The 25,676-nt window shown below is 52.5% G+C and overlaps 1 protein-coding gene across 1 annotated transcript; it reads left to right on the forward strand.

Annotated features, from left to right (window-relative positions):
• The first annotated feature begins 347 nt into the window (after positions 1-347).
• MMP28 (matrix metallopeptidase 28) lies at positions 348-25,378 on the forward strand. Its single transcript, XM_061142768.1, has 8 exons — positions 348-457; positions 11,398-11,477; positions 11,701-11,888; positions 17,938-18,162; positions 20,762-21,007; positions 22,452-22,601; positions 22,928-23,095; positions 24,308-25,378. Exons 1-8 carry the CDS (start codon positions 356-358, stop codon positions 24,700-24,702), a joined length of 1,554 nt encoding a protein of 517 aa, XP_060998751.1. The 5' UTR covers positions 348-355; the 3' UTR covers positions 24,703-25,378.
• Positions 25,379-25,676: the final 298 nt, after the last annotated feature.

Genomic DNA, 25,676 nt, shown 5'->3' on the forward strand with positions numbered 1-25,676 from the left:
GGAAGAAGCGCTTGTTAACACAACGGCGCGTTCCAGGAGGCGAGCCGGGTGGGTGGGGCCGGAGTGCCCGGGACCCGCCCCGTCTTCCCCACTCCGTCGCCTCCAGGTCCGGAGCCCTCGCTTGGATCCGTGGGCAGGCACTGCAGGGCTGGACTACCTCGAAGCCGGCTCGCGACGAAGCGCTGGGAGGAACCGCCTGGCGCTCGGAGCCGGGAAACAGGCGAGGCCCTGCGACTTTCCCCTCGGCACTGGGCCGGCGCAGCGCTGGAGCGTCCGCCGGTGCCGGGGCGCGGCGGACCGACGGCCGGCTGCCCCGCGCCCGGTGCCCGGTGCCCCGCGCAGGGGCTGCGGCTACATGGCCGCGCGGGTCGGCCTGCTGCTCCGTGTCCTGCCGCTGCTGCTGTGGGGCGGCCTGGACGCCCAGCGCGTAGGCCGGGAGCTGCGCCGGGAGGCGGAGGTACGCGGTGAGAGCCGGCCGGAGAGGGTCCGCGCGCTGGGGACCGGCCCGAACTTTGCAGTCAGGCCACCCAACCGTCCATCCGCGCTGACCGTCGGCGTGACCCTCCCTTGTCCTCCGAACCCTTCACACCTGCACGCGAAGAGCCGGGGGCAGCCTTCTCTTCCTTCCCACCCCATCCCCAGCCCCCAAGCCAGGGCTGGAACCACACGCGGATCCGCACCGGGTTCCCAGGACACGGGGAAGGGGTCGGCGCTAAAATGGGATAGACAGGCAAGAACTGAGGGGGAGGGGCCTCCCACACCCTAGTTTGGAGCGCAGCCACTGTCCCTCACTGCCTAGGCTGGGGAGACTTAGCAGTTCATTCCTCGGACGCCCAGAGCCCTCCCGGATCAGACGCTCCTGAGACTCCCAGACCGGTGGGGAGAGGGTACCGCTGGCTGGCCCCGACGGGGCCAGCACGGGGAAGAGCTCTGCCTCCCTGGGCTGGTGCTGCCGCTGACCAGCTGAGACAAGTGGGCGCCCAAGCTCAGAACTAGTTTCCCACCTGTAAAATGGGTAAAAGTAGCACACTCTTTTTTTTTCTTTTTTTTTTTGCCTGGCATGTGGGTTCTAAGTTCCTCAACTAAGGGCTGAACCTCGGCCCTTGACAGTGAAAGCATGCAGTCCTAACCACTGGACCGTGGCGGAATCCCCCAAAGTAGCATATTCTTTTTAAAAATAATAATAATAATTTTTATTTATTTGCTTTTGGCTGGGTCTTCTTTCCCTGGGTTTTCCTTGCTGAGCCGGGCTTTTCTCTAGTTTTGGGGAGCGGGGCTGCGCTCTAGTTGTCGTGTGCCGGCTTCTCCTCATTGCCTTGGCTTCTCCTGTTGCTGAGTACAGGATCTAGAGAGCGGAGGGGTGCGGAGGGCTTCAGTAGCTGCCGGTTCCCAGGCTCTAGAGCTCAGGCTCAGTAGTTGTGAACTAGGGGCTTTAGTTGCTCCCATGCATGAGGGATCTTCCTGGATCAGTGATGGAAACCATTTCTCCTGCCTTGGCAGGCAGATTCCTCAGATTCCCTGAGCCACCAGGGAAGCCCCAAGAGTAGCATACTCTTTGAGTTGTTTCTAAGGAGCTTTAAACAATGTTTCAGGACTGAACCCTAGAAAGGTGGGTGGGGAGGTGGAAGTGACCCTTAAAGATTTCCCATCTCATTTTCCTCCCTTGGACTCAACTGCTTGGTGTAGGTTGCACAAGGGGAACTTTTTGTGAAGTGGAAGTAGAGATGAATTGGGGGCATCTATCGTCTCTATAAAGGTGATTGTAATAATATATACCAGTTTCATTTCTTTCTTCCCCATAGAAGCATCTCCGTGTTTTTTATCTCTTCTCTGGATTAGAACTGAAGTCTCTGCTATTTTAAGGAGTAGGGATCCAAGTTAGTTTTAAATGACTGAGTCCAGCACTCTGCCCTGAGACTCTTACTCCTTTAATAGCATCATTCCTGCCCTGAAACTGCCAGATGCAAGCTTCTCAGTATCCCCACTCCCCTCCCCCAGAAGAGGGAGAATCTCCAAATGTAAGAACCCTGCAGAATGAAGAGGGCCACCTCTGCACCACTCTGCCTTCCACAGCCGGCTCCCATCACTGCTCTGAAATATTTGGAGATGGCCCTGCTTCCATGAGGGTCCTCTCCCCAACGCCTTCTCTCCCTCCCCTTCCAAGCTCTGGTCTCTTGGTCTGTGCTCTCTACTTTTGCACGTTCGAGACTCACTTTCTTTCTCTGACTTTAGTGTCTTACAACATCAAGTGCAGAGTCCTTCTGGCCCCAGGAGAAGGCTTCTGTGGACCAAGCCAAGTCTTGTTAAGAGTCCACCCCACCTCCTCCCAAGTCCAGGTCCCAGACAATCCTTGGCAGAAGAATAGAGACCGTATCTCTGCCGCCCATGCTTGTGGTGGCCCCAGATGGAGAGAATTTCATCTTCGGGTGTGCTTGGGAAACATAATATCTAGCAGACTGAGTCTCTTTCCATCTATTTAACATAATTGAAGGAAGGAGATTTTTTTGTTACCTCTGAGAACAAGAGATATTTTTAAAAGCATGAAGAACTCATGAAATGTGCAATAGGTGTGGTCCCTATATGCATAAATATATATGCACATTGTGTCATGTTGGAATGTATGTATGTGTTTCTGTATATGATCAATTGCATGGACTTCAGTGTCAGACAGACCTGTGTACAAAAAACCACAGGTAAATTATTTAAACTCTATAAGCCTCAGTTTTCTTTTCTGTAATATGGGTTAGTAATGCCTATTCCACAAGATTTTGGTGTGGTTTCATGAGATAATGTATGTGAAATGCATTCTAGGCTCAGCACAGTGCCTAGTATGTAGAAAACAGTCTATCAAAGAAAATTGCTCTCAATGTTGTTCTTCTTGGTGTTATCTTAGAAAGTTGTGACCCCCTGGACTGTAGCCTGCCAGGCTTCTTTATGCTAGGCTCCTCTATCCAGGCAAGAATACTGGAGTGGGTTGCCACTCCCTTCACCAGGGGATATTCCTGACCCAGGGATCAAACCCAGGTCTCCAGCATTGCAGGCAGATTATTTACCATCTGAGCCACCAGGGAAACAGAGCTTCACATTAAAGTCCCGGCATGGTGACTAGTCCCCTAGAGCAGTAACACAGGACAAAATATGTAAGGCAACTGTTTTCAGCATTTGACAACAAGGCTATAATTCCTAAGAGATGGTATTGCAGATACTATGGCTATGTTATAGATTACTTCAAAATTCAGTGAAGTAAAAGAACCATTTATTGTGTTCGTAGCTACTGTGGGTTAGAATTTCAAACAAGGCTCATGAGGGCAGCTTGTCTGTCTCTGCAGTGTCTGGAGATGGAACCATCTGAAGGCTGCTCACTCACCTGTCTGGCAGCTGCTGCTTGCTGTCAGCTGTGAGCCTCAGTTCCTCTCCACGTGGTGGTCTCTGCTGGTGGGCTAGTTTGGGCTATCTCTAAACATGGTAGCTAGGTCTCCAGGCTGAGTGTTGAGAGAGAGAGAAGAGTAAGAGAAGCAGAAGGTGTCATGTCTTTGTGACCTAGACTAAGAAGTTGCATGGCATCACTTCTTTTTTTTAAAAGACTTTTTTATTTTGGCTGAGCTGGGTCTTCCTCACAGTGTGCGAGCTCTGTGTTGCGGTGTGTAGGCTTCTCTAGTTGTGGTGCACGAGGCTCAGAAGGCTCAGAAGTTGTGGCACATGGGCTTTGTGTGTGGGATCTTAGTTCTCCAACTGGGGACTGAACCCCGGGCCCCCTGCGTTGGGAGCACGCAGTCTTATCCACTGGACCACCAGGGACGTTCCCATAGCATCATTTCTGCTCTACTCCACTGACTGGCGCCCCAAGCCCCAGGTGGAGGGGAGGGAACTGAAATCCCACAATTGGCGGGAGGGGTGTTGCAGTCACATCGTAAGGAGAGCACAGGAATGGGAGGTATTGTGATCATTTAGGGAAATACAACCATCCACAGACAGGAACCAGCACAAAGTGAGCCTCCTGATCACCCCAGCTCTCTGCTCCAGTTCAGTTCCCTGACCACAGTGCAGGGAGCCAGATCCCAAACAAAGCCCAGCAGTCCTGCTGAGCTCATAGGCAAAGGTCAGAGTTCTGGAGATGGCAGGAGAGGCACAGCGGAAACAAGCCATGGGATCTTAAGCTTGTCACTTCCCTTCTCCACTCTGCAGATTCCTTTTCTGTAAAACGAAGGAGTTACATTTCTTAAGTGACTTTTAAGAGTCTCTCCAGCACTAACCTTCTTTAACTTTGGTATGTTTGTATGCCCGTGCCTCTGCGTGTATGTGTGTGTACGTTTCATCTTCCTATGTCCGTGTCTATCCATTTGGATGTCTCTGTGTGCAGTTTTTTTTTTTAATTTAAAATTTTTGGCTGCACCAGGTCTTCCTTGCTGCATGTGGGCGTTCTCTAGTTTCAGTGACTGGGGGCTGCTCTCTATTTGCAGTGCGAGAGCCTCTCATTGTAGTGGCTTCTCTTGTTCCAGAACACCGGCTCTAGGGCATCCAGGCTTCAGTATTTGTGGGCACAGTCTTAGTTGCCCCGCAGCATGTGGGTTCATCCTGGGCCAGCGATGGAACCCGTGTCCGCTGCACTGGCAGGCGGGTTCTTAGCCACTGGACCACCAGGACAGTCCTGTGTATATTCTTTTTTTTTTTTTTCTGTGTATATCCTTGTGCCCTGCAAGAGTGGCTCCGTGTGTCCCCGTGTGCACACAAAGAAATGAAATCAAGGGTTTTCCGGAGTGGGCTTTGCCTGGGAGGGGTCTGACTGCTTACAAAGCTGCATTGTGAACGAGGTCATTGTTGCCCACTTAGGAAAACCAGGGCCGCTCACAGCGTGAGTGAGTAGGAAGCGCCTCCATTGCTGAGTTGCCAGACGGAGACTTAATGAATGACATCACCACCCCGGCTCCCCCTCCCATTCCCAGCCAGGCCCTGTCCTGTTCTGGGGCAGCACAGACTGTCCCAAGGGATCTGTCTGTCTGCCATGCATTGCTTGGACTTTCTTTAGAACAACCAGGCAGTGTGTCCAGGACCTGCCTTCCGTATCTATGTAGCTACTCCCAGTGCGCGGGTGCAACAGGGAGCTGGGTAACTTGTCTCTCCAGGGAGACTTTAGGGCTTCTGTGGAATATCCACCCCCAGATGCAGTGTCTGTTTCTCATACCCCAGAGCCATTCGCCTGACTTCATGTGAGTCAGAAACCCAGAAGCCCGGGTGTGGAAATCGTTCCCAAGAGCTCCTCTCTGTGACTCACAGGGTGCACAAGAGGCTCTGCAGGGTCTCAGAGGACCAAGAGTTGATGGAAAAGCAGTTGTCAAGCCAGTCTGAAAAAAACAAGACATCTAGTGAAAGCTGGATGGTGGACGCAGGGACACAGAAGAGAGAGACTATTGGACAACTCTCCCTAAACACAACCTTTGTTAGTGCATTCTTTGTTTTAATATTTTTACATTTATTTGGCTGTGCCAGGTCTTAGTTGCAGCATTCAGGATCTTAATTCCTTGTCCAGGGATCAAACCCAGGCCCTCTGCACTGGGAGTGTGGAGTCTTAGCCACTGGACACCGGGGAAGTCCCCAAGTTGGGACATTATTTTATGCCTTAAACTTAACCCCACATCCAGTGAGGACCATGGCTCCATACAGTCTGGTTATTTGACATGAGAAAAAAATACAAGATGGGATCTGGCTGGAGAGTGGGCAGCTAATGTTTTCCAACTTCCTTAAGGATGGAAAGTGAAAGAAAGCATGGGGATTACGGTAAGAGGTATCTAGGTTATACCCAGACAGAACTCTGTGAATATTGAACCAGGGACAAGGGAAAGGAGGCTTAGAGGAAGGGAGTCAGAAGAGAAGGGGAGGTCTTCACCCAAAATAAAGGAAAGGGGCCAAGCTGGTCCCACTGCCCTGAAGCCTTCAGTAGGTTCCAGAAGTCAGAGCAAAAGCAATGAATTCTGGAAGCAGATGTTTGTCTTTGTGAAGAACATACTTGAGTGCTGTCGAATACCTGTGGCTTGTCAGATCGCCCCTTTGGATGTCATGGGAGATGTGATCCCAGCCTCTTTCTTGAAAGCCGGAGTTCCCTGGCTAAGCAGCCTCTTCCCTCTGCTCCTGCTTGCAGAGGAGACAGAAGGAATCTAGCTAGAAACGCCCCCAGTTTTACCTTTTTTAATCTGAGGACCGTCTCCCAGGGACCAGAGCAGGCTGGACCCTGATCCTTCGGTTTTAAAGCATCTGAGTCACTTGTTTAAATGTGTAACAAGACTTCCTTGGATAGGTTTTTGAGAATTTGGATTCAAGAATGAGACTCTGTGGGCTTCCCTTGTGGCTCAGCTGGTAAAGAATCCACCTGCTATGCGGGAGACCTGGGTTCAGTCCCTGGGTTGGGAATATCCCCTGGAGGAGGGCATGGCAACCCACTCCAGTATTTTTGCCTGGAGAATCCCCGTGGACAGAGGGGCCTGGAAGGCTATAGTCCGTGGGGTTTCAAAGAGTCAGACACGACTGAGTGACTAGGCACAGCACAGCATATGAGACGCTGTACTCCCTTGAGACTTACTTTTCGCATTTTTAGAATGGGAGTAACACTGTCCTGCCTATGTTCTTTCAAGGTAATTGTGATGCTCAAGGAAAGTGAGATGTCCTGAAAACTTTGCAATAGGCAGGAGCTCACTGTGGTCCTGATGACCAGAAAATATATTTATTCATGGGACATGCCAAGAGAGGGCTTGGGCTTCCAGATGGCTCTAGTGGGAAAGAACCCGCCTGCCGGTGCAGGAGACATGAGAGACACAGGTTTGATCCTTGGGTTGGGAAGATCCGCTGGAGGAGGGCATGGCGACCCACTCCAGTATCCTTGCCTGGAGAATCCCATGGACAGAGGAGCCTGGCAGTCTATAGTCTGTAAGGTCACAAAGATTCAGACACAACTGAAGCACCGCAGCACTCAGGCCAAGACAGAACCTCAGCTATCACCCCCTGCATCTTGACTTAGCTAATAGGGCTACAGATATAATGGATGATAAGCACAATCACAGAGTCACTATAGAAAGATTAAAATCAAGTGGGAACATAATATAAGAAGGAAAAGATCATAGGTAAAGCAATGCGGTTTCTTCATGAGCTTGCCATTTTGCAATTTTCCAAGTTCTTTGCTTCATATTTGCTGCTGCAGTTCTTTTTAAAATTATTTCTTTCTTTGGCTGTATCAGGTCTTAGTTGCCACACGTGGGATCTTCATTGCAGCATGCAGGGTCGTTCGTCGCAGTGCACAGACTTTTCTCTAGTTGTGGCTCACGGGCTTAGTTCCTCCGTGGCTTGTGGGATCTTAGTTCCCTGACCAGGGATCAAACCGGTGTCCCCTGCATTGTCAGCCAGATTCTTAACCAGTGGGCCACCAAAGAAGTCCTTGCAATTTTTTATTTGGAGGATGTCCCAGCCACTCTGTGGACAGGAGACTGGGAGCTGGTCCCTCCTCAACTCATTTACCAAAGGTCCCTTCCAGCAATAAAGTTCTGTGTCTGTAAAGGGGAGAATAACATTTTTAATGAAGCAACTATCATAAAACCTTCCCAAAGCTTCCTCTTACTGGATTTTTACAATGCTCCTGTGAAAAGCATAAGGCAGTATTCCTAACCCCATTTTATATTTGGGGGCACAGAGAGGGTAAGTAACTCTGTCGGATAGTTCACATAGCTAATCAGTTGCAGAAGCAAGACTCCAATAATAGAAGGAACTGGAGTAGATCTTAGCGCTAATCCAATCCCCTCACTTTATTTCTTTTAATATTTATTTATTTGGCTGCACTGGGTCTTCGTTGTTGCATCATGTGGGATCTAGTTTCCTGACCAGGGATCCAACCCAGGCGCCCTGCTTTGGGAGCATGGAGTCTTAGCCACTGGACCACCAGGGAGGTCTTGCAACGCCCTCATTTTATAGAAGAGGCAACTGAGATCAGAGAGGCACAGGACTTGCTTAAGGATACACAGTTCTCCGCAGCACCAAGAATAAAGTTCAAGTGCTCAGTCTTGGGCTCCTGCCCTGCCCGGCTCATGACTCAGAGCTCTGGGATTCATTTGCTGCACCTCACTGCTAGTCTTGCCCTGCTCAGAAATGGCCAGGACTTCCCCTTCCTTCAGGCACTGGGTGGGCTGGGCTCTACACACCCTCCCAGGACAAGTCAGGACAGATGAAGGACTCGAACCCCTGGAATTCTGATCCCTCTCAGCTTTCTGGGTCCGGGGAGAACCATTTTCCTTTTTCTCAGACACCACAGCCGCTCCCAGGGCTTTACGGAGGCGACTCCCCAGGGAAGCGGCCCCCGTCCTGAGTGAGTGGGTGAGGCAGGTTGGCACACACTTTGAGACCTGAGAGGGTGAATCATGGAGGCACACAGCCCTCCAGCTTCCTCTTCCTGCAGCTGCAGCCCTGGGCTCCGTGGGGGACATGACGGGGTGAGGACAGGGCAGAGAGAAAACCTGGTGCTTGAACTGCGAGGCAGGGAGGAGCACCTGGGCGTGGGCTCTGTGAAGGGGGACAGAGGTGACCCCAGGTGCAGCTCAGGAGCCCCTGAGAGCGCACAGCACAGCCCCCCAGGCCTGCGTTTTCTCCTGGGGTCTCTCGGCCACGCTGCCACCTGCGTGTGTACATGCTAAGTCGCTTCAGTCGTGTCTGACTCTTTGTGACCCCAAGGATTGCAGCCCGCCAGGCTCCTCTGTCCATGGGTTCTCCAGGCAAGAATACTGGAGTGGGTTGCCATGCCCTCCTGCAGGGGATCTTTCTAAGCCAGGGATGGAACCTGCATCTCTTGTCTCCTGCATTGGCAGGTGGGTTCTTCAGCGCCACCTGGGAAGCCCCTCCAGCCCTGCACCCCTACTCTTTCTCCCAGGCAGAGAGGGGAGTTTCTCTCAGCTTTGCAGGAGGAAAACTGAGGCAGGGCAAAGGGGCACACAGAAGGGGGTGAGGGAAGCCTTCAGGAGCAGAGGGCATCTCAGCCGTGCCTCCTCCTCACCCTGAGATGTGGGCCTCCCTCCACTCGACAGAACTTGAGGACACTCAGTATTAAGGGGCCCCTGCCTGTAACTAAAATATTTTAAAATATGTGCATATTAAACACCCCTGGGGGAGGAAATGGCAACCCACTCCAGTAATCTTGCCTGGAGAATCCCACAGACAGAGGAGCCTGGCGGGCTACCATCCATGGGGTTGCAAAGAGTGGGACATGACTGAAGCGACCAAGCAGGCATGCATACTAAACATAGAATAACTATAAGGGAGTTCTGAAATCCTGATAATCCCCATTATAACATTTCTGTGCTTTTATGGAAGTAGAAAGTGTCAGATTCTTAACATTTCTTTTACTCATTCTTTCGGTGTCTCTTGGCTGGTGTCCTGGATACTTGCGCGCTCTGCCTGCTGGAAATTCAGCTCTGCCTTGCAACCCACAGATTCCCAGAGACCAGGCAGCCCAGGACTTCCCCTCTGATAGACCCCTGCAAAAGCCTCCAGCCCCATCCTGCCCCCCACCCACCTTGCCTGCCAGAAGTACCAGGCGCTGGCAGCCCAGCCAGGAAACAGGAGACGCCGCTAGCCCACTTCCCCTTTCCCCTCCCGCTCTGTCCAAGGCTTCGTAGTTCCAGAACCAGAGCCAACTCCCTGATAAGGGCTGGGTGGGTTTGGGGGGAGGGACACAGGGAGTGCCACCCTGTTAGCCTGTGACTCAGTCTCTCCCAGGTCACTCACTCAGCAAAACCACTTCTAGGGAAACATTAATTCCTCCCTGGCTTCCTGTAGAAAGCCACTCTGTCCACCCTCCCCAGGGGAGAGGGAAGAGGCACGGACGGGAACCAGGCACCTGGCTGGCATGAGGCAAGTCTGAGATAGAGGGCCTGATTAACAGAGGCACAACCGCCTTGTTCAAAGCACTTCCTGTCTCGTAGAGGGGTTGCCTTCCCAAAGTCTCTTGCTGATTTCCCCATTAAGGTCGATCAGCCAGATCAACTGTGCATTGCGTGTTCTCTATATACCAGACAACTATGCTAGATGGACACTGCTGTATTTAATCCTTCTGAGAATCCGGTGGGGTTATTTCTGTTCTCACACTGTGGGTGAAGAAATGGAAGCTCAGAGAGGTCCCTGGCCACCCAGTAGAGTCATGGTGAGGAACAGATTCTTGATTCCAAGCCCAGAGTTTACTCTATAATGCCACACTAGTTTGAGCCATAGTCTTCCAGATTAAACCCCTAGAACTCCTTTAATCCAAGGTGCAACCCCAAACAGTGTACCTATGCAAACAGACTGCAGAAGGGAACGGCAACCCACTCCGGTATTCTTGCCTGGGAAATTCCAAGGACAGAGGAGCCTGGTAGGCTACGGTCCATGGGGTCACTCGGACACGAATTAGCGACTAAACCACCAACAACATGCAAAGAGAAAGAGGGAAACAATCGTGCTGAAATACCAATAAATTAGCACAGAAGAACAATCAAATGGACTTGGAAAGAGTTTGTCTAGAACGAGGGTTCCTTATGGAACAGGGCTGTGTTGAGAAGAGGATGTACAGGTTGCTGGAGATCGAGGTAATGAAATCCACAAAAAGGAGGCGGGATACCTGCAAAGGTTTAGGGGCTGCTTACTTAGTGAGGTTTTGTTCCCAACTTGTACCTTTTCCTTGAAGCAACGGCTATGATTGGAGTTAATCTGAGTTAAGAAATACAGCAAAGAGAACAAGAAAGACAGAAAATTGTTTCTGGATAGGTAACATAGCAAAGAGGGGTAAAATGAAGAGTCAATGTGTCTATATAAGAATTCAGGAGCTGAGGTGGCATTTTTTTTTAATCCATTGATGGGACTTTATCCACGAGAAGGGCAAACAGGGAGCCCAGTGCCTACATTCACCTGAGGGACTGGACTGGTGATAGGTATGCGCAGTGAGTCCCACACTTCTCTCCACTGGCCTCCAAGAACTACATCCACGGACGTCCGTGGTGGTCCAGTGGGTAAGACTCTGTGCTCCAGTGGAGGGGGCCTGGGTTTGATCCCTGGTCAGGGAACTAGATCCCACGTGCTGAAACTAAGAGTTCCTATGCGGCAACTAAAGATCCTGCGTGTTACAACTAAGACCCAGTGCAGCCAAGTAAATAAACAATAAATTGTTTTAATAAATTAATTTAAAAAAAGAACTATATCCAGCTCATCAGTGGTGGCCAGGAACTGAGTCCAGGTTCTGACTCTGATGCCAGGATTCTCTCTGCTATAGCTCATAGACCCAGCTGGGAATGAGGATAAGCCTGGACGTGAAGTCTGTGCCATGGACCCTGGGAGACTCAGGAAGGGGAAAGGATGCTACATTGTGAGGAAAGCTGATGTTCATCTCTCCCCCAGGCATTCCTGGAGAAGTATGGATATCTCAGTGACCAGGTCCCCAGTAGTCCTTCCTCCACGCGATTCAGTAATGCCATCAGGTAAGGCAGAGGGATGTGGAAGACTTGGTGATGCTGGCGTGCAAAAGCTCGGGTCACCTCTGCTTTCCTGCTGAAAGGCTGGTCTCCCAACTGTGTGCAGCAGGTCACGCTCATGGCTCCCTCCCCTGCCCCCCACCACCTGCTATCTCCAGAGAAGCTCCCTGCCTTCCCCTGCACCAGCCAGCCTCCCGCTGTGGTCCTTTATCTCAATTCCTCCTAACAGGGAGTTCCAGTGGGTTTCCCAGCTGCCCATCAGTGGGGTGCTGGACCCCGCCACCCTGCGTCAGATGACTCAGCCCCGTTGCGGGGTGGCAGATACTGACAGCCAGATGCCTTGGGCCGAGAGAGTCAGCGCCCTCTTTTCGGGACACCGGGCCAAAATGAGGCGTAAGAAACGCTTTGCAAGGCAAGGTGAGTACTGTTAAAATCTAGGTGGGCTGGAATTCCCCAGTAGCCAGAAAAATACTTCTCGGCCTCGGACCAGGCTCTGTCAATAACCTCTCTTCCTTAGGGAGGGCAACTGGGACCTCTTAACCCAAAGCTCATGTTTGTGAGCACAGACATTTAAACCAGAATGATGCCTACATTGATGAACTTTCATTGTGCAGGTATTTTCCAGAGCAAACCACATCAAGCCCACTTAATTCCTTGATCAATTTGCTATGTATGGCAGTTAAACCATCACCGTTTTCTTTTATATTTGACTGAAGTCATTTTCATCTGAATCGATTCTTTTTTCATAAGAATTATTTAACAAAGATATGAGTCATCGATCAGTTTTATTTTGGCCATGGCACATTTTTTTTTTTTACAGTGTTATGGAAATACAATTCACTTACCATACAATTTACCCACTTAAAGTGAACAATTCGGTGATTTTTAGTATATTCACAGCATTGTGCAACCATCATCACAATCTCATTTCAGAACATTTCCATCACCTCAAAAAGAAACCCCATCCCAACAAGGAAACAGTCTGTCCCATTCTGCCTGCCAGCCGTTGGCAACAGTGGTCAACCTCCTTCCCAACTATTTGAATTTGTCTATTTTACACATTTTCACGTTACAGTTTTTGCCGTTGTATGTCTCCCTGTGTAGTTTTGGGGTTTTTCTTCCCTTCTTTCTCCTCCTCAACTTTCTCCTTGTTTGTCCAAATCCAATCTTCCAGGATCAGATGTTACAGAACTAAGATTTATAAAGAAGATTCGGTTCTTGTCAATGCTTTGTCAATAACAAGTTTGACTGTGTAATTTTAACGTCTTGTCTGTACTAAGTCTAATTTTTTCTGATCAGTTTTTTCCAGTTTTCAAGATTTCTAACAAGACGAGTTTGCTCAGTCAGGTTCTCATCTATTATTAATTTTACTATGGGCACTTAGGGCCATTGCTTCTTTTAATTTGCATGAACGACTTTGGCTGACAATACCCATTAGGAACAGAACAGAAGGCATGCTGTTTTTTTTATTTCTTAGCTGATTTGTAAGGAAACTGTGGGCCGTTCCCCTTAGCTGTCGGAGGACGGGTGTTTCCAGGTGTTTGCCAATCCGGCTCCACTGTGTCCACATGTGCGGCCCCTCCGGGTGCCCGGTACTGCCCAAATGCATTCCTGGTAGAACAGAGAGGAGCCATGGGGGTCTGGACTCTGCGGTCAAGATGTGCTTGGAGTCAGCATATTCTGCAGCCCCCCATGCTTCTGGACAGCGGAGGGGAAGGGTGAGGCAGAATGGAGGAGCAGTGTAAGCTGGAGCAACATCCCTGGATGGATCTGGGGCTCTGCGTTTAGTTGTGTGACCTGGGCTGTATCTGAAATATCTGTAAAGGAGAGGCCCTGATTACCAAGGGGAAGGGACTTGTCGTGAGAATACAGTGGAAAATGGGGCCCCAGACAGTCTCAATAGCAACACGTCCAGGCTAGAGCCCGTGTCCCAGAGAATTGAAGGGATGTCTCCTGGGCGCTCAGGGCGTGACCTGAGCACAGGGATGCAGCCTCCAGGCAAGCCCCAAGGGAGGAACTGGTGGAGTCCATGTACGACATCCAATTTGAAGCATTCTTTTTTTTTTTTAACTTTTTATTTTGTATTGGAGTATAGCCGATAAACAATGTTGTGATAGTTTCAGCGAAGGGGAAGGGACTCAGCCACACATGTACATGTATCCACTCTCCCCCAAACTCCTCTCCCACCCAGGCTGCCACGTAATGCTGAGCAGAGTTGCCTTTGCTATACGGTGCATCCTTGTTGGCTACCTTGTGGGTAGCCTTTCCCTTCTCCAGGGCATCTTCCCAACCCAGGGATCGAACCCAGGCCTCCCACATTGCCGGCGGATTCTTTACCAGCTGAGCCAGCAGGGAAGCCCCAGGGTGTCCATGTCCATCCCAGACTCCCTAACTGTCTCAATCCCCCCATCTTTCTCCCCAGCAACCATAAGTTTGCTGTCTCTGTCTGTTTTGTAAGTTCATTTATATCATTTCTTTTTAGATTCTACATACAAGGAATGCCATATGATCGTCCTCCTTCTCTGACACTTCACTCAGTATGATAATCTCTAGCTCCATCCACATGGCTGCAAATGACATTATTTCATTTTTATTAATGGCTGAATAATATTCCATTATATATATGTACCTCTTCTTTATCCCCTCATCTGTTGATGGACATTTAGGTTGCTTCCATGTCTTGGCTATTGTAAAAAGCCCTGGAGCATTCCTTTTGAACATCAATCCATGCTAAGGTACCTCCTTCTCCATCTCATTGCATGACACTGTCCCCCTCTGTCCAGACAGCAGTGGCCAGACTAGACAGAGAATTTCCCTCTGGTTCACAACATGCACCACAGCAGCTTGACTTAGATTTCCTCCTGGGTGGGAGGACGTCCCCTAGAATGGAGCTGTGGGTGTGGCAGGCACTGAGTGCTTCCTATGCCTCAGGAAAGAGACTGTAATCATTAATGGGTTTCCCTGGTGGCTCAGATGGTAGAGAATCTGCCTGTAATACAAGAGACCTGGATCAGATCCCTGGGTTGGGAAGTTACCCTGGAGAAAGAGATGGCAACCCACTCCAGTATTCTTGCCTGGAGAATTCCATGGAGAGAGGAGCCTGGTGGGCTGCTGAGCCTTGATGATGTACCAAGCATGGTTCTACATGGATTAACTCATTTTATTCAATAACAACCGTATGAGATGGGTCCCCTTATCACCCTCAGTTTACAGATGGGAAAAATGAGGGATCAAGAGCTTGGGCAACTCTCCCAGGGCCACACAGTAGCCAAGCCTTCTTGTCATTGGGAGGATTAAGTGATCACCAGATGTGAAAAACCCCAGAACATGGGTAGGTGCATGAAAAATGATGTGGGTTTTTAGGCCAGTGGCTTTCCATGATGTGGATGAATGCTGTACTGATGAAGCTGGGCTCTAGGGTTGCCAGATAAAACACAGGATGCCCATTTAAATTTGAAGTTCAGATGAACAACAAGTAAGTATTTTGTTTTCACATACTTATACTAAAAAAAAAAAGGTATTTGCTGTTTATCCAAAGTTCACATGGAACTAGATGTTCCATATTTTCATTTTGCTGAATCCGGCAACCGTGCTTACAGGGCTGATTTTCAATGCTCCCGAAACCTCCCAGAGCTGATGCAGGTGACGGCCCTGGGGGATGTATCTGGGATATAAAAGGAAGGAGCCGGCATATTGACTGAGCACCCACCACATGCCAGGCAGCTTTGTGTTGCTTTTCCACTTGCTATTTCACTTTTACCAGGAGGTGGGTCTTACCAACCCCACTTTGCAAGTAAGGAAACTTAGGCTTGGAAAGATTCAAATAATTTGATATTCGAGGTTGTAAGCAGAGGCACTGGGATGTTAACTCATGTTCTCTCCATAACATCAGTTCCCTGTTGGGAATCAGGACTTCAAGGTCTTCCCAAGCAAGGAATCTAGCTCTCTGCCCTTCCCCGTCTCTTTTTCCCTCCCTCCTCCCTTTTGGATTTTGGAGCAAAGGTGTAGGGGGTGTGATGCCAGGTGCTACTGTGGCCTGAGAGTCACCATGGAAACCAGCCCTGCCTGGCCAGGAGTTTGGGATGGGGGCCCAAAGTGGCCGGTCTGCTCCGAGAACACACACCTAGAAGAAGACAGGGGGTAAAGGCTCAGGCTGCTGGTCCGGTGGTTCCTTGCTCCCCTGCCCCTCACCCAGCTCCGCTCCTAAGGACAATTAGTCATTTTCTCTCAATTCCCATTTGTGTTTGTCCTCCCTGGCCTCCCCACTTCTTGCCCACGGAGTGAGGGGCTCCCCTCGCTGCAAAAAGGCAGAAGGAGCTGCTTCATACTTTTCTAGAAGCTTGAAGGTGGAGGGGAGAGAGTCTGAGAGTGGCTTACCCATAGCAGGGTGGGGAGGAGCCCAGCCCAGTGAAGACTTGTCAAAGAGAAGCTTCCTGGCATAGAGTGAAGCCTCAGGCGGCGCCTCTGGACTCCAGGCCTTCCTCTGGCCTCCTGGGCCCCCTCCCATCCTTAGATCCTTCCCTGTTCCCTCCCTGAGGGTTGCTCACTGGCTGGGAGAGGTTGGGTGGCTGCCAGGCCCTACAGTCCCAGGAGGCAGCCTTGCCTTGCCTGGAGCTTGGCATGGGGGTAGGAGAAGGGACAGTCCCTCCCCGCCTGCCATGGGGCGTGGAGGGGTGGAGAGGAGGGAAAGGGCACTCAGCTCTTCTGCTCTCCAGAGAATTCAGGAGAATTTCAGCTCTTGCAGGGCCCCTGCTGTGACACAAAGAAGCGATGTTTAGGCAAATTTATGCCTTGAGTCTTAGCCAATGTGCCTGCTTATCAGTGTCGGGCCTGGGCTCAGGGCCAAGCTCCACTACTCACTCATTCTTTTTTTTTTTTCTTCAGAGATTTTATCTTTATTTTTTCTGTTTTTGTTTGTTGTTTTTTTGGCCATGCCGTGCCAAGTTCAGGATCTTAGTTCCCCAACCGGGGATCGAAACCATGCCTCTGTGTGGGGAGGGCAGAGTCTTGACTCCTGGATGACCAGGGAAGTCCGGACTCACTCATTCTGAGTCCCTTCCTCCTGGTCTCAGTCTCTGCAAAACAGAGCAGAGAGATGGATAAGGAGACGGCCGAACACCCATGACTTCACGCCTTCTGCCTGGTTCAGGCAAGGACAGCCCCAGGACAAAAGGGCAGGAGGTCTGAACCTTTACCTGGTCCCCCCTCCGAGGAGAGAGGGGGCTGTCCTCCAACACAGGCAGGCCCGCCCTGCCCACTCATCACCCATGCTGCAGGAAGTCTGGTCCATGTGGGACATGTGTGAATGCTAAGTCGCTTCAGTTGTGTCCAGCTCTTTGCGACCCCATGGACTGGAGCCCACCAGGCTCCTCTGTCCATGGGATTCTCCAGGCAAGAGTATTGGAGTGGGTTGCCATGCCCTCCTCCAGGGGATCTTTCTGACCCAGGGATCGAATCCGCATCTCTTATGTCTCCTGCATTGGCAGGTGGGTTCTTTACCATAGCTCAGGACACTGAGACCCAAAAGACAATGTGATTAAGACAATGTGATTCTCGTGCACTCCCAGGAGTCCTGCCTCTGAGTTTCGAGTCTTCCACTTGGGGGGTCACAGTCTCAGTCCCTGAGCCTGCAGAGCTCAGAAATAGCCCATTAAAAAGTCTGAGAGCTGGATCTTCTGAGCACCCTGGTCCTGGGTGACCGATGAGCTGCAGAGGGACTTGGTTGAGTGGGGACTCGGGCAAGAGGCCAGAGTCTCCAGCCTCTGGGAGGAACTGCAGTTGGGGGCAAAGGAACTCTTCACTGAGTGGAAATGGAAAAATTTCTCTTGGTCAGTGACAAAACACACCCTTTGTTCTTATTTGTTTTCACCTCAGAGCTCTGCAGAGTCCCTGAGGAAGTGAGGGGGGAGGGCCGGGGGGCAGAGAAGGATCTCAAATAAATGCGCCTTGTGGTCTCTTGTCAGCAGCAGGCCCGGGGGCACGGGGAAGGGGAGACAGCAGAAGAGTGAGAGGGGTGGGGAAGAGGATCGGGGAGAGGGGAGTCGCAGGTGCGGCCCCCATGGCCCCCCTTCCTCTGCCCCCACACGGTAGGCAGTGGCTGGGATCCGCTACCAGCAAGAGGCGCGGCTCAATGTTCAAGCTTGGTCCAGACAGTGGGGAAGGTGACCCCAGACCCAAGAGTCCTCGGGGTTGGGGGTCCTTCCTGAGTCGAGGCTCCACAGCCCCCATCACACGGGGGCCTCCGCGGGCCAAGCCACTGGACCAGGGGCTGTGCAAGACAAGGGTTGCTTTGTCAGTCTGAGATCAGTGCCTCCACCGATGGGGGGCTTCCCGGGGCCAAGGCTGTGTCTCCTTCACCAGTTCATGGACTTCCCGGGGGAGGGCCAATCTCCCCATCAAAAGGGTCCACGGGGCCAGCCCCAGGCTCCGCAGCAGCTGTGACTGACGCAGCCTCTCTGGGTGGCAGGCAACAAGTGGTACAAACGGCATCTCTCCTACCGCCTGGTGAACTGGCCCCAACACCTGCCCGAGCCCGCAGTCCGGGGGGCCGTGCGTGCCGCCTTCCAGCTGTGGAGCAACGTCTCGGCGCTGGAGTTCTGGGAGGCCCCGGCCACGGGCCCCGCTGACATCCGCCTCGCCTTCTTCCAAGGGGACCACAACGACGGGCTGAGCAACGCCTTCGATGGCCCAGGTGCTGACGCCGAGCCTCTCTCCTACAGGGCAGGAGGGAACCCCAACTAGGAAAGGCAGTCTGGAGAGAAGGCAGTGGAGGGTTCGCTCCTCCTGTAGGCTTGGCCAGGCTGCAGCCCGCTCCAGAGAACCCTGTCTTCCCACCTGTAGAATGGGAACAGTGGTCCCTGCTCTCTTAGGTGCCGCATGGCTGAAGGGTTGGTCACATGAGGTTCTGCATGGAAAGTGTCTTGCAAACTCTAAGGAGTATTATCTCTACTGGGAGAACCTCCTGGGGTCCTTTCCTCCATACCCTGCCTCTTGTCAGGCTGGTGCCTCTCGTTCTCCAGGAGTGGATGTTCCCTCAGACCAAGGCTCTAAAAACACCTGGAGGCCACCACCCACAGCACAGTCACGGATGCAGGGCAAGGGACATTCTATCCCCTCCATGCCAACTGCTTCACACACTCACAGCCCAGACTCTTCTGTTTGGTCCCAAAACTAAAGGCTTACTGCCCTTTAGTTATCATGTAAACTGCCCTCATCCCAGTCTGCCCAGCACTGGCCTTCATGACCTGAATACAGGTTATCTGTGTATCTCCTCTCCGCTAGGGAGGCAAGGAGACCTCATTAGACCCCTTCAGGACTTAAGCCCTTGTGTGGCCTGGGAACTTGGGCCCCCACCTCCCCTGCACCCTCCTACTTTCCATCAAGCCCACTCAGAGCAAAACCCACTTCCAAGCCCTGCTCCTGGGACCCAGGGTAGGACTGGGAGAAATCCAGGCTTTACAAGAATCCACATGTACCACTCACATGTGCTTGCATGTAACTCCCTTCACCCACAATATCGCCATGAGACACTGATAGTCTGGTTGCTAAGACAGCGCTGGACTGGGAGTCAGCTCTCTGATTTGAAACTGGTGTTCATTTGCGTTTATGTCTTCTCCCTTTGAAACCTGCCCATCTGTCTTCCAGGATCATGGTGAGAATTACATAGTAAGGGCTTACATGGGTCAAAACAACTTGAGGCATGTTCAAAATTAGAAGCAAATACTCCTCCTACACTGACTTCCCAGTTGGCACTAGAGGTAAAGAACCCACCTGCCAATCCGGGAGACATAAGAGACGTGGGTTTGATCCCTGGCCAGGAAGATTCCCTGGAGGAGGGCATGGCAACCCACTCCAGTGTTCTTGCGTGGAGAATCCCATGGACATAGGAGCCTGGCGGGCTACAGTCTATAGGGTCACAAGGAATCAGACATGACTTAGCACGTGCACACACACACACACACACACACACACACACACACACACACACACATTCCTCCTCAGGCCGGCTCTCCATGCCCCAGGAGGCTCCCTCTAATGGTAACCCCCCAACTTTTGTCAGTCCCTGCTGGCCTGGGTTCCAAGAAGGCCATATCAGAAGGACTTTCAATGGGCTTCTAAGCCAGCATCATTGCAGTGCTGTTTTCTGACCCTTGGGGAAAGTGAATTCTGAGGGGTTAGGGCTCTAGAAACTACAAAACTGCATCTGGGCCCGGCTATAAGCTTGACAATGACTGATCCAGCCCATCTCCCTCTGCTCATGCCTATTACAAGCAGGGAAGCAGAGACCCACAGAGGGCCCTGGCAGAGGGAAGGCAAGAACAAATGAATGCAAGTTTTTTTCTTTCTTTCTTTCTTTTCTGTTATTTCTTGGCTGCACTCAGAGGCATGCAGGCTCTTAGTTACCTTAGATCTCTGATAGGAGTCAAATCCTAACCACTGGACTGCCAGGGGATTCCCCTATATATACTTCTTAAAAAGGAAGCCTATACCTCCCCATAAACACACTCAGCACCTAGATGAAGAAACAACATTACCAACACCCCCAGAAGTCTCATTATGCCCCCTTTTGGGGTAACCACTGATCCCTAATCCTAGATCTCTTCGAAAATAAGTAGTAGTTATTACCCACAGTAGGCTCTAAGTATTACACGTGACATACACATATACTGTGTGGTGTGCTCAGACGTGTCCGACTCTTTGCGACCCCATGGACTGTAGTCCTCCAGGCTCCTCTGTCCATGGGGATTCTCCAGGCAAGAATACTGGAGTGGGCTGCTATGCCCTCCTCCAGGTGATCTTCCCCACCCAGGAATCGAACCCATGTCTTTTATGTCTCCCGCATTGGCAGGCAGGTACTTTACCACTAGCACCACCTGGGAAGCCCTGTGGGCTGTGCACACATCCCTTTTTAATCTTCAGAACAGCCCTGCAAGGATCGACTCTCTTAGTCAACATTCTCATTTCTCGGATCTAAAAGCTAAGACACAGAGGCCTTGAGCTATCTGCCCAGGTCACAGCAGCTAGGATAAATGGTTAAAACCAGGATTGCAAGCCAGGCAGTTTGGCCCCATGCTCTTTGCACACCACGCTGCCTCCGAGGCGTCCAGACCCACAGCCTAGTCATCTGTTCGTTGCTCCACACTTCCGCCTCTGCCAGACTCAATTAGGAGGGAAATCACCCATCAGAAAAGCACCCACACCCAAGCCAACGGCGTTTGTGCGGGGCGGTTGGGGGTGGGGGGTGGGGGTCGGAGGCGCCGGCTGCCCCTGACCCGCCGCGCCGCCTGCAGGGGGCGCCCTGGCGCACGCCTTCCTGCCCCGCCGCGGGGAAGCGCACTTCGACAGAGACGAGCGCTGGTCCCTGAGCCGTCGGCGCGGCCGCAACCTGTTCGTGGTGCTGGCGCACGAGATCGGCCACACGCTGGGCCTGACCCACTCGGCCGCGCCGCGCGCGCTCATGGCGCCGTACTACAAGAGGCTGGGCCGCGACGCGCTGCTCAGCTGGGACGACGTGCTGGCCGTGCAGAACCTGTATGGTGAGAGCCTCCGGCGCGCACGCCCCTGCGCCCTTACCCGCCCCCTGCGCCCCCCACCCCCAACCCGGGACCCCCAGGGCTCGGACGCCGGCTCTTCAAAGAGGATCCCCCATCCTAAGCGCAGGAAACTGGCTTGCCCATCACTGGTCCTTTCCGATCTGTAGCTTCAGGCTCCCCTTAGATCTGAAAAACCTCATCTCCCGCTCTGCTGCTTCCCTACGCCTATTTCCAGCATCCCGACCCCCTGGGCACAGCTCTCCTCTGCGTTCCAATTGTCTGTTCCTGCCCAACCCCCGGCTGCGCAGTTCCTCCCATACGCCTCCACCAACCCCCCCCCCCCCCCCCATCATTCCTGCTCCCAGCTCCAGTGGCTCTCTCCCAAACTTTAGCCTCCGTGACGTTGATGCCAACTCTTCCCACCCAACCCCCTGCCCCTCGCCCCCGAGCCTGGGTCTCTGCCTGGCGGTGGACTTAGACAAGGTCTTCCCCAGAGTGAACTGACCCGTGCTGCTGCCCGGAGACTTATCTGAACCCAAGGCTCGCCTCGGCCTGGGGAGCTGCGTCCCTGAGTACGTAGGGGCAGTGGACAGGGCCAGGATCCCTGGGATCAAGTCTCCATTTCATATCAGACTAGCAGTTGCTCATGGGCAAAGCATTTCCTCGGTTAGAATCCTCCATTTTTGTGAAGTAATTAGCCTCCAACTAAAAAAAAAAAAGAATCCTCCATTTTACCTTTAAAAAAAAAAAAGAGAGGGGGGATAATTTAGGTCCTGCTTACCCCCACAGGGCTGTTGTTCTAGTGCCTATGAACATGCTTTGTAGCCCAAGAAATCTACATAAACATAATAATAGCAGCTGATATTTCTTGAGTGTCTACCTTGGGCCAGGCACTTAACACACCCAAGAAGTATCTTTTTATCCGCAAATGAAGAGAATGGGGCTCAGAAAGGTTAGATAACTTGTCCAAGGTCACACAGCTAGGAAGGTGCAGGCCAGGATTCAGGAACTAAGGCCACATTCTAAGCTTGTTGGACTCTGCCTCATTCTCAGAAGTGAAGTGCAGTGATGTAATTATCACTGCGGTCATCATCACAGCCTGGGCCCCTGAACTCTGCGCTCCTACTCTCTGCATTGTCCAGGACTCAGGAAAGAGGACCCTCTGCCCATCCTAGTTCCAAACCCTTGTTTGTTTCCCCACTCCAGTTTTACCCATTCACAGACTGTGGGATAGGAAAGAGGACTTCTGAGTTTGGTGCTACAGTTAACACCAGCAACCAAGGATAACGTTTAACCCCCACCACCCACCCCTGCTGTCCTTCCCTGCACCTGTCAGATAATGAAATGAACCAAGGGGGAGGTCTTGAGCTCTCAACACCCCACCCCACAACCAGTGTGTGTTCTTTCCTGCTTCCCTCCTCCTCCTCCTCCTCCTCCCCCCACCAAGGGAAGCCCCAGGGGGGCTCAGTGGCCATCCAGCTGCCGGGAAAGCTGTTCACTGACTTTGAGGCCTGGGACCCCCTCAGACTCCAGGGAAGGCGCCCGGAAACCCGAGGTCCAAAATATTGCCATTCTTCCTTCGATGCCATCACTGTAGGTAAGATGGTCCCACCGGCGCCTCGCTTTCTTCTTTCCTCCCCCCAGCATCTCCAAGGGTCTCCGGAATTGAAGTACAAGGTTGGGAGGGTGGCAATTATAAAATCCAGAAATCCCAAGTCACAAGCACTCTCAGGGTAGCAAGCCCACGCCAAGCAAAACCCTGCTCCCTCCTGCACTTTCGCTTCTGTCCCAGCTGTGCACACAGCATCCTCTCTGCTGGGTCCTCTCATCAGTTTGGGAAGCTGGGCCCTAGGGAAGCACCTCCCATGGAAGGCAGGCAGGAGGCTGACGGTCACTCCTCAACTCTCTCTTGGCTCCGGGCAGACGGACAACAGCGCCTGTACGTTTTTCAAGGGAACCAGTTCTGGGAGGTGACAGCTGACGGCAACGTCTCAGAGCCCCGCCCACTGCGGGAAAGGTGGGCGGGGCTGCCGCCCCACATCGAGGCAGCCGCCGTGTCATTGGAGGATGGAGACTTCTACTTCTTCAAAGGTACCAGCCCCGGGGCAGATGAGAAAATTGAGTCCTAGCAGGGGAGGAATCTACCCAAGGTCAAAAGAGGGGAGGAGTCTCGATTGCAATCTGAACCTGTGGCCCCAGGAACTCTCCCAGGAGCTTCCTTTAGTGATGGATTGGGGGACACAGGTGCCAAGGTTGTCCCAGGAGAGAGGGTGGAAGCACTTCAGAGACGAGGGAGGCAGAGGACAGCTCTGAGCTCTGCAATACAGCAGAAGAATGAAGCTTCTTTAGAAGCCTAGCTGTGTGAGGCTGGGCCTGTCATTTAACTCGTTGTTGTTCAGTCGCTAAGTCATGTCCAACTGTTTGTGACCCCATGGACTGCAGCCCGCCAGGCTTCCCTGTCCTTCACTATCTCCTAGAGTTTGCTCAAACTCATGTCCCTTGAGTCAGTGATGCCATCCAACCATCTCCTCCTCTGTCACTCCCTTCTCCTGCCCTCAATATTTCCCAGCATCAGGGTCTTTCCTGATGAGTCAGCTCCTCGAATCAGGTGGTCAAAGTATTGGAGCTTCATTTGCAGCATCAGTCCTTCCAATGAATATTCCGGACTGATTTCCTTTAGGATGGACTGGATGGATCTCCTTGCAGTCCAAGGGACTCTCAAGAGTCTTCTCCAGCACCGCTTTTGGAGCTTGAATTTGTTGAATGGGGAAGAGAATCCCTCAGCCTTGTTGGGAAAGGAGGATTAATGTGAGGAATTAAGGAGGATTAATCTGAGGAATGTGCAGTATATGACATGAGAAAATACTGTTTATTCATTGATTCGACCAATCCTGAGTGCCTTCTGCACACTGGGTTGGAGGTGTTGAGATACTGTAGTGATCGAAACAAAAATCCCCACCCCCACAGAACTGTTGGTAGTAATGACCTTGGAGAAAGCCCTTGGCCTTGAGGGAAGTCCATTCCTCACCCGGGAGGGGGCGTGCTTCCTGCCAGGGGTGTGTGTGTGGCGGGGCGGGGGGCGGGTCCTTCAGCGCTTCCCGCCCTCTGCTGACACTTGCTGGAAGTTGAGGCCACAGCAGTTCCTCCTCTGCGATTTATCACTGGTCCATTTTGGTTATCGTGAATACTAACCACCTTGGGCTCCAACTCGATGCGGAGTAGGGGTGTGGGGGGACAGGGGTGGGGTACAGAGCCAGAGGGTGAGAGCTGCCAACTCACCCTGGCCCTTCCGACATCCCACAGGGAGTCGATGCTGGAGGTTCCGGGGCCCCAAGCCAGTGTGGGGCTCCCCACAGCTGTGCCGGGCCGGGGGCCTGCCCCGTCACCCCGATGCTGCCTTCTTCTTCCCTCCTCTGCGCCGCCTTGTCCTCTTCAAAGGCACTCGCTACTACGTGCTGGCCCGAGGGGGGCTGCAGGTGGAGCCCTACTATCCCCGAGGCCTGCAGGACTGGGGCGGTATCCCGGAGGAGGTCAGCGGCGCCCTGCCCAGGCCGGACGGCTCCATCATCTTCTTCAGGGACGACCGCTACTGGAGCCTCGACCAGGCCAAACTCCAGACAACCACCTCGGGCCGCTGGGCCACAGAGCTGCCCTGGATGGGCTGCTGGCACGCCAACTCAGGGGGCGCCCTGTTCTGAAGACGCCCCCACCTCTTAGTGAGTGCCTTCATGGCCAATGTGTGTCCCTTGCTCCAAGGGCAGACAAGCCTCTGAGCCTCCCCACAGAAGCCCGGGCAAGAAAGGTGGTCTGTGTTTGTTCCCTGGAGGATGTCTTTGTGCTGTCAAGACACTGCATTCGAGATCTCATTTCCCAAGCAGGGATCGAACCCCTGTCCCCCTGCAGAGGAAGCACGAAGTCTTAACCACTGGACCACCAGGGAAGTCCCGAGACATTGACCATTGTGGGATCAACTCAACGAGAAGCTAAAAAGGGTCCCAGACCCCATGGGCCCTTTCCCCAGGGACTCATTCCTCCCCAGGCCTTGGGGATTATGCTTCTGCCCCAAAGGTGCAGTTCCTGTCCCCGAGGCCACAGTACTGGACAACCAGGAAGGCTGCCAAACTCAGCGGAGAAGTTGGGACACTTTCCCAGGCTGTCCCTTCCCCTCAGGACCTCCTGACTTGGTCCCTAGAGAACTGTGTCTTATTTAATCAGAGGCCCTGCCACCAGGAAGCTTGTATGGTTTGGGTACCAGTCTCAAACCTCAGGGGAGTCAGGACCCAGAACAAGGAGACCAATGTAGACCTGCTGGGCCCTGTTATTTTTTGGGGGGAGGGTGGGAATAAAGCTGTGCTCCCAGCGAGTGGACTTGGAGCAGGGGAGCAGCTTCCTTGGACCGGTGTCGGGTGAGAGCAGGCGGACGTGGATGCTGGGGAGGGGGCAACCATGTTCTTTGTCCTAGCCCAGGCCCAGTGAGCTGTGCGTGTGTATAGTCGTGATAGAGGGGGCCTGCCGCTCTCCTCAAAAAGCAAAATGTCCTTCGCCCACTCACCCTCCAGGCCAGATGGAGAACCTTGTGTGGCCGCAGGAGGACAGGGGCCTCTCTGAAGGTCTGGCTGCTGCAGGCGCTGGGGGCCTCTGCAGCCTGGGAGAGCCCCAGTGCTCACAATGG

Source organism: Dama dama, chromosome 5 (genome assembly GCF_033118175.1).
Source record: "Dama dama isolate Ldn47 chromosome 5, ASM3311817v1, whole genome shotgun sequence".
Lineage (NCBI taxonomy): Eukaryota > Metazoa > Chordata > Mammalia > Artiodactyla > Cervidae > Dama > Dama dama.

What these genes read in the sequence shown, in the direction of transcription:
- MMP28 (XM_061142768.1), top strand. Translation starts at nt 356, where the DNA reads ATGGCCGCGCGGGTCGGCCTGCTGCTCCGTGTCCTGCCGCTGCTGCTG. An exon ending in CAACGCCTTCGATGGCCCAG is followed by an intron (nt 18,163 to 20,761) that starts GTGCTGACGCCG and finishes CGCCGCCTGCAG; the next exon opens with GGGGCGCCCTGGCGCACGCC. An exon ending in GGCCGTGCAGAACCTGTATG is followed by an intron (nt 21,008 to 22,451) that starts GTGAGAGCCTCC and finishes CCCCCCACCAAG; the next exon opens with GGAAGCCCCAGGGGGGCTCA.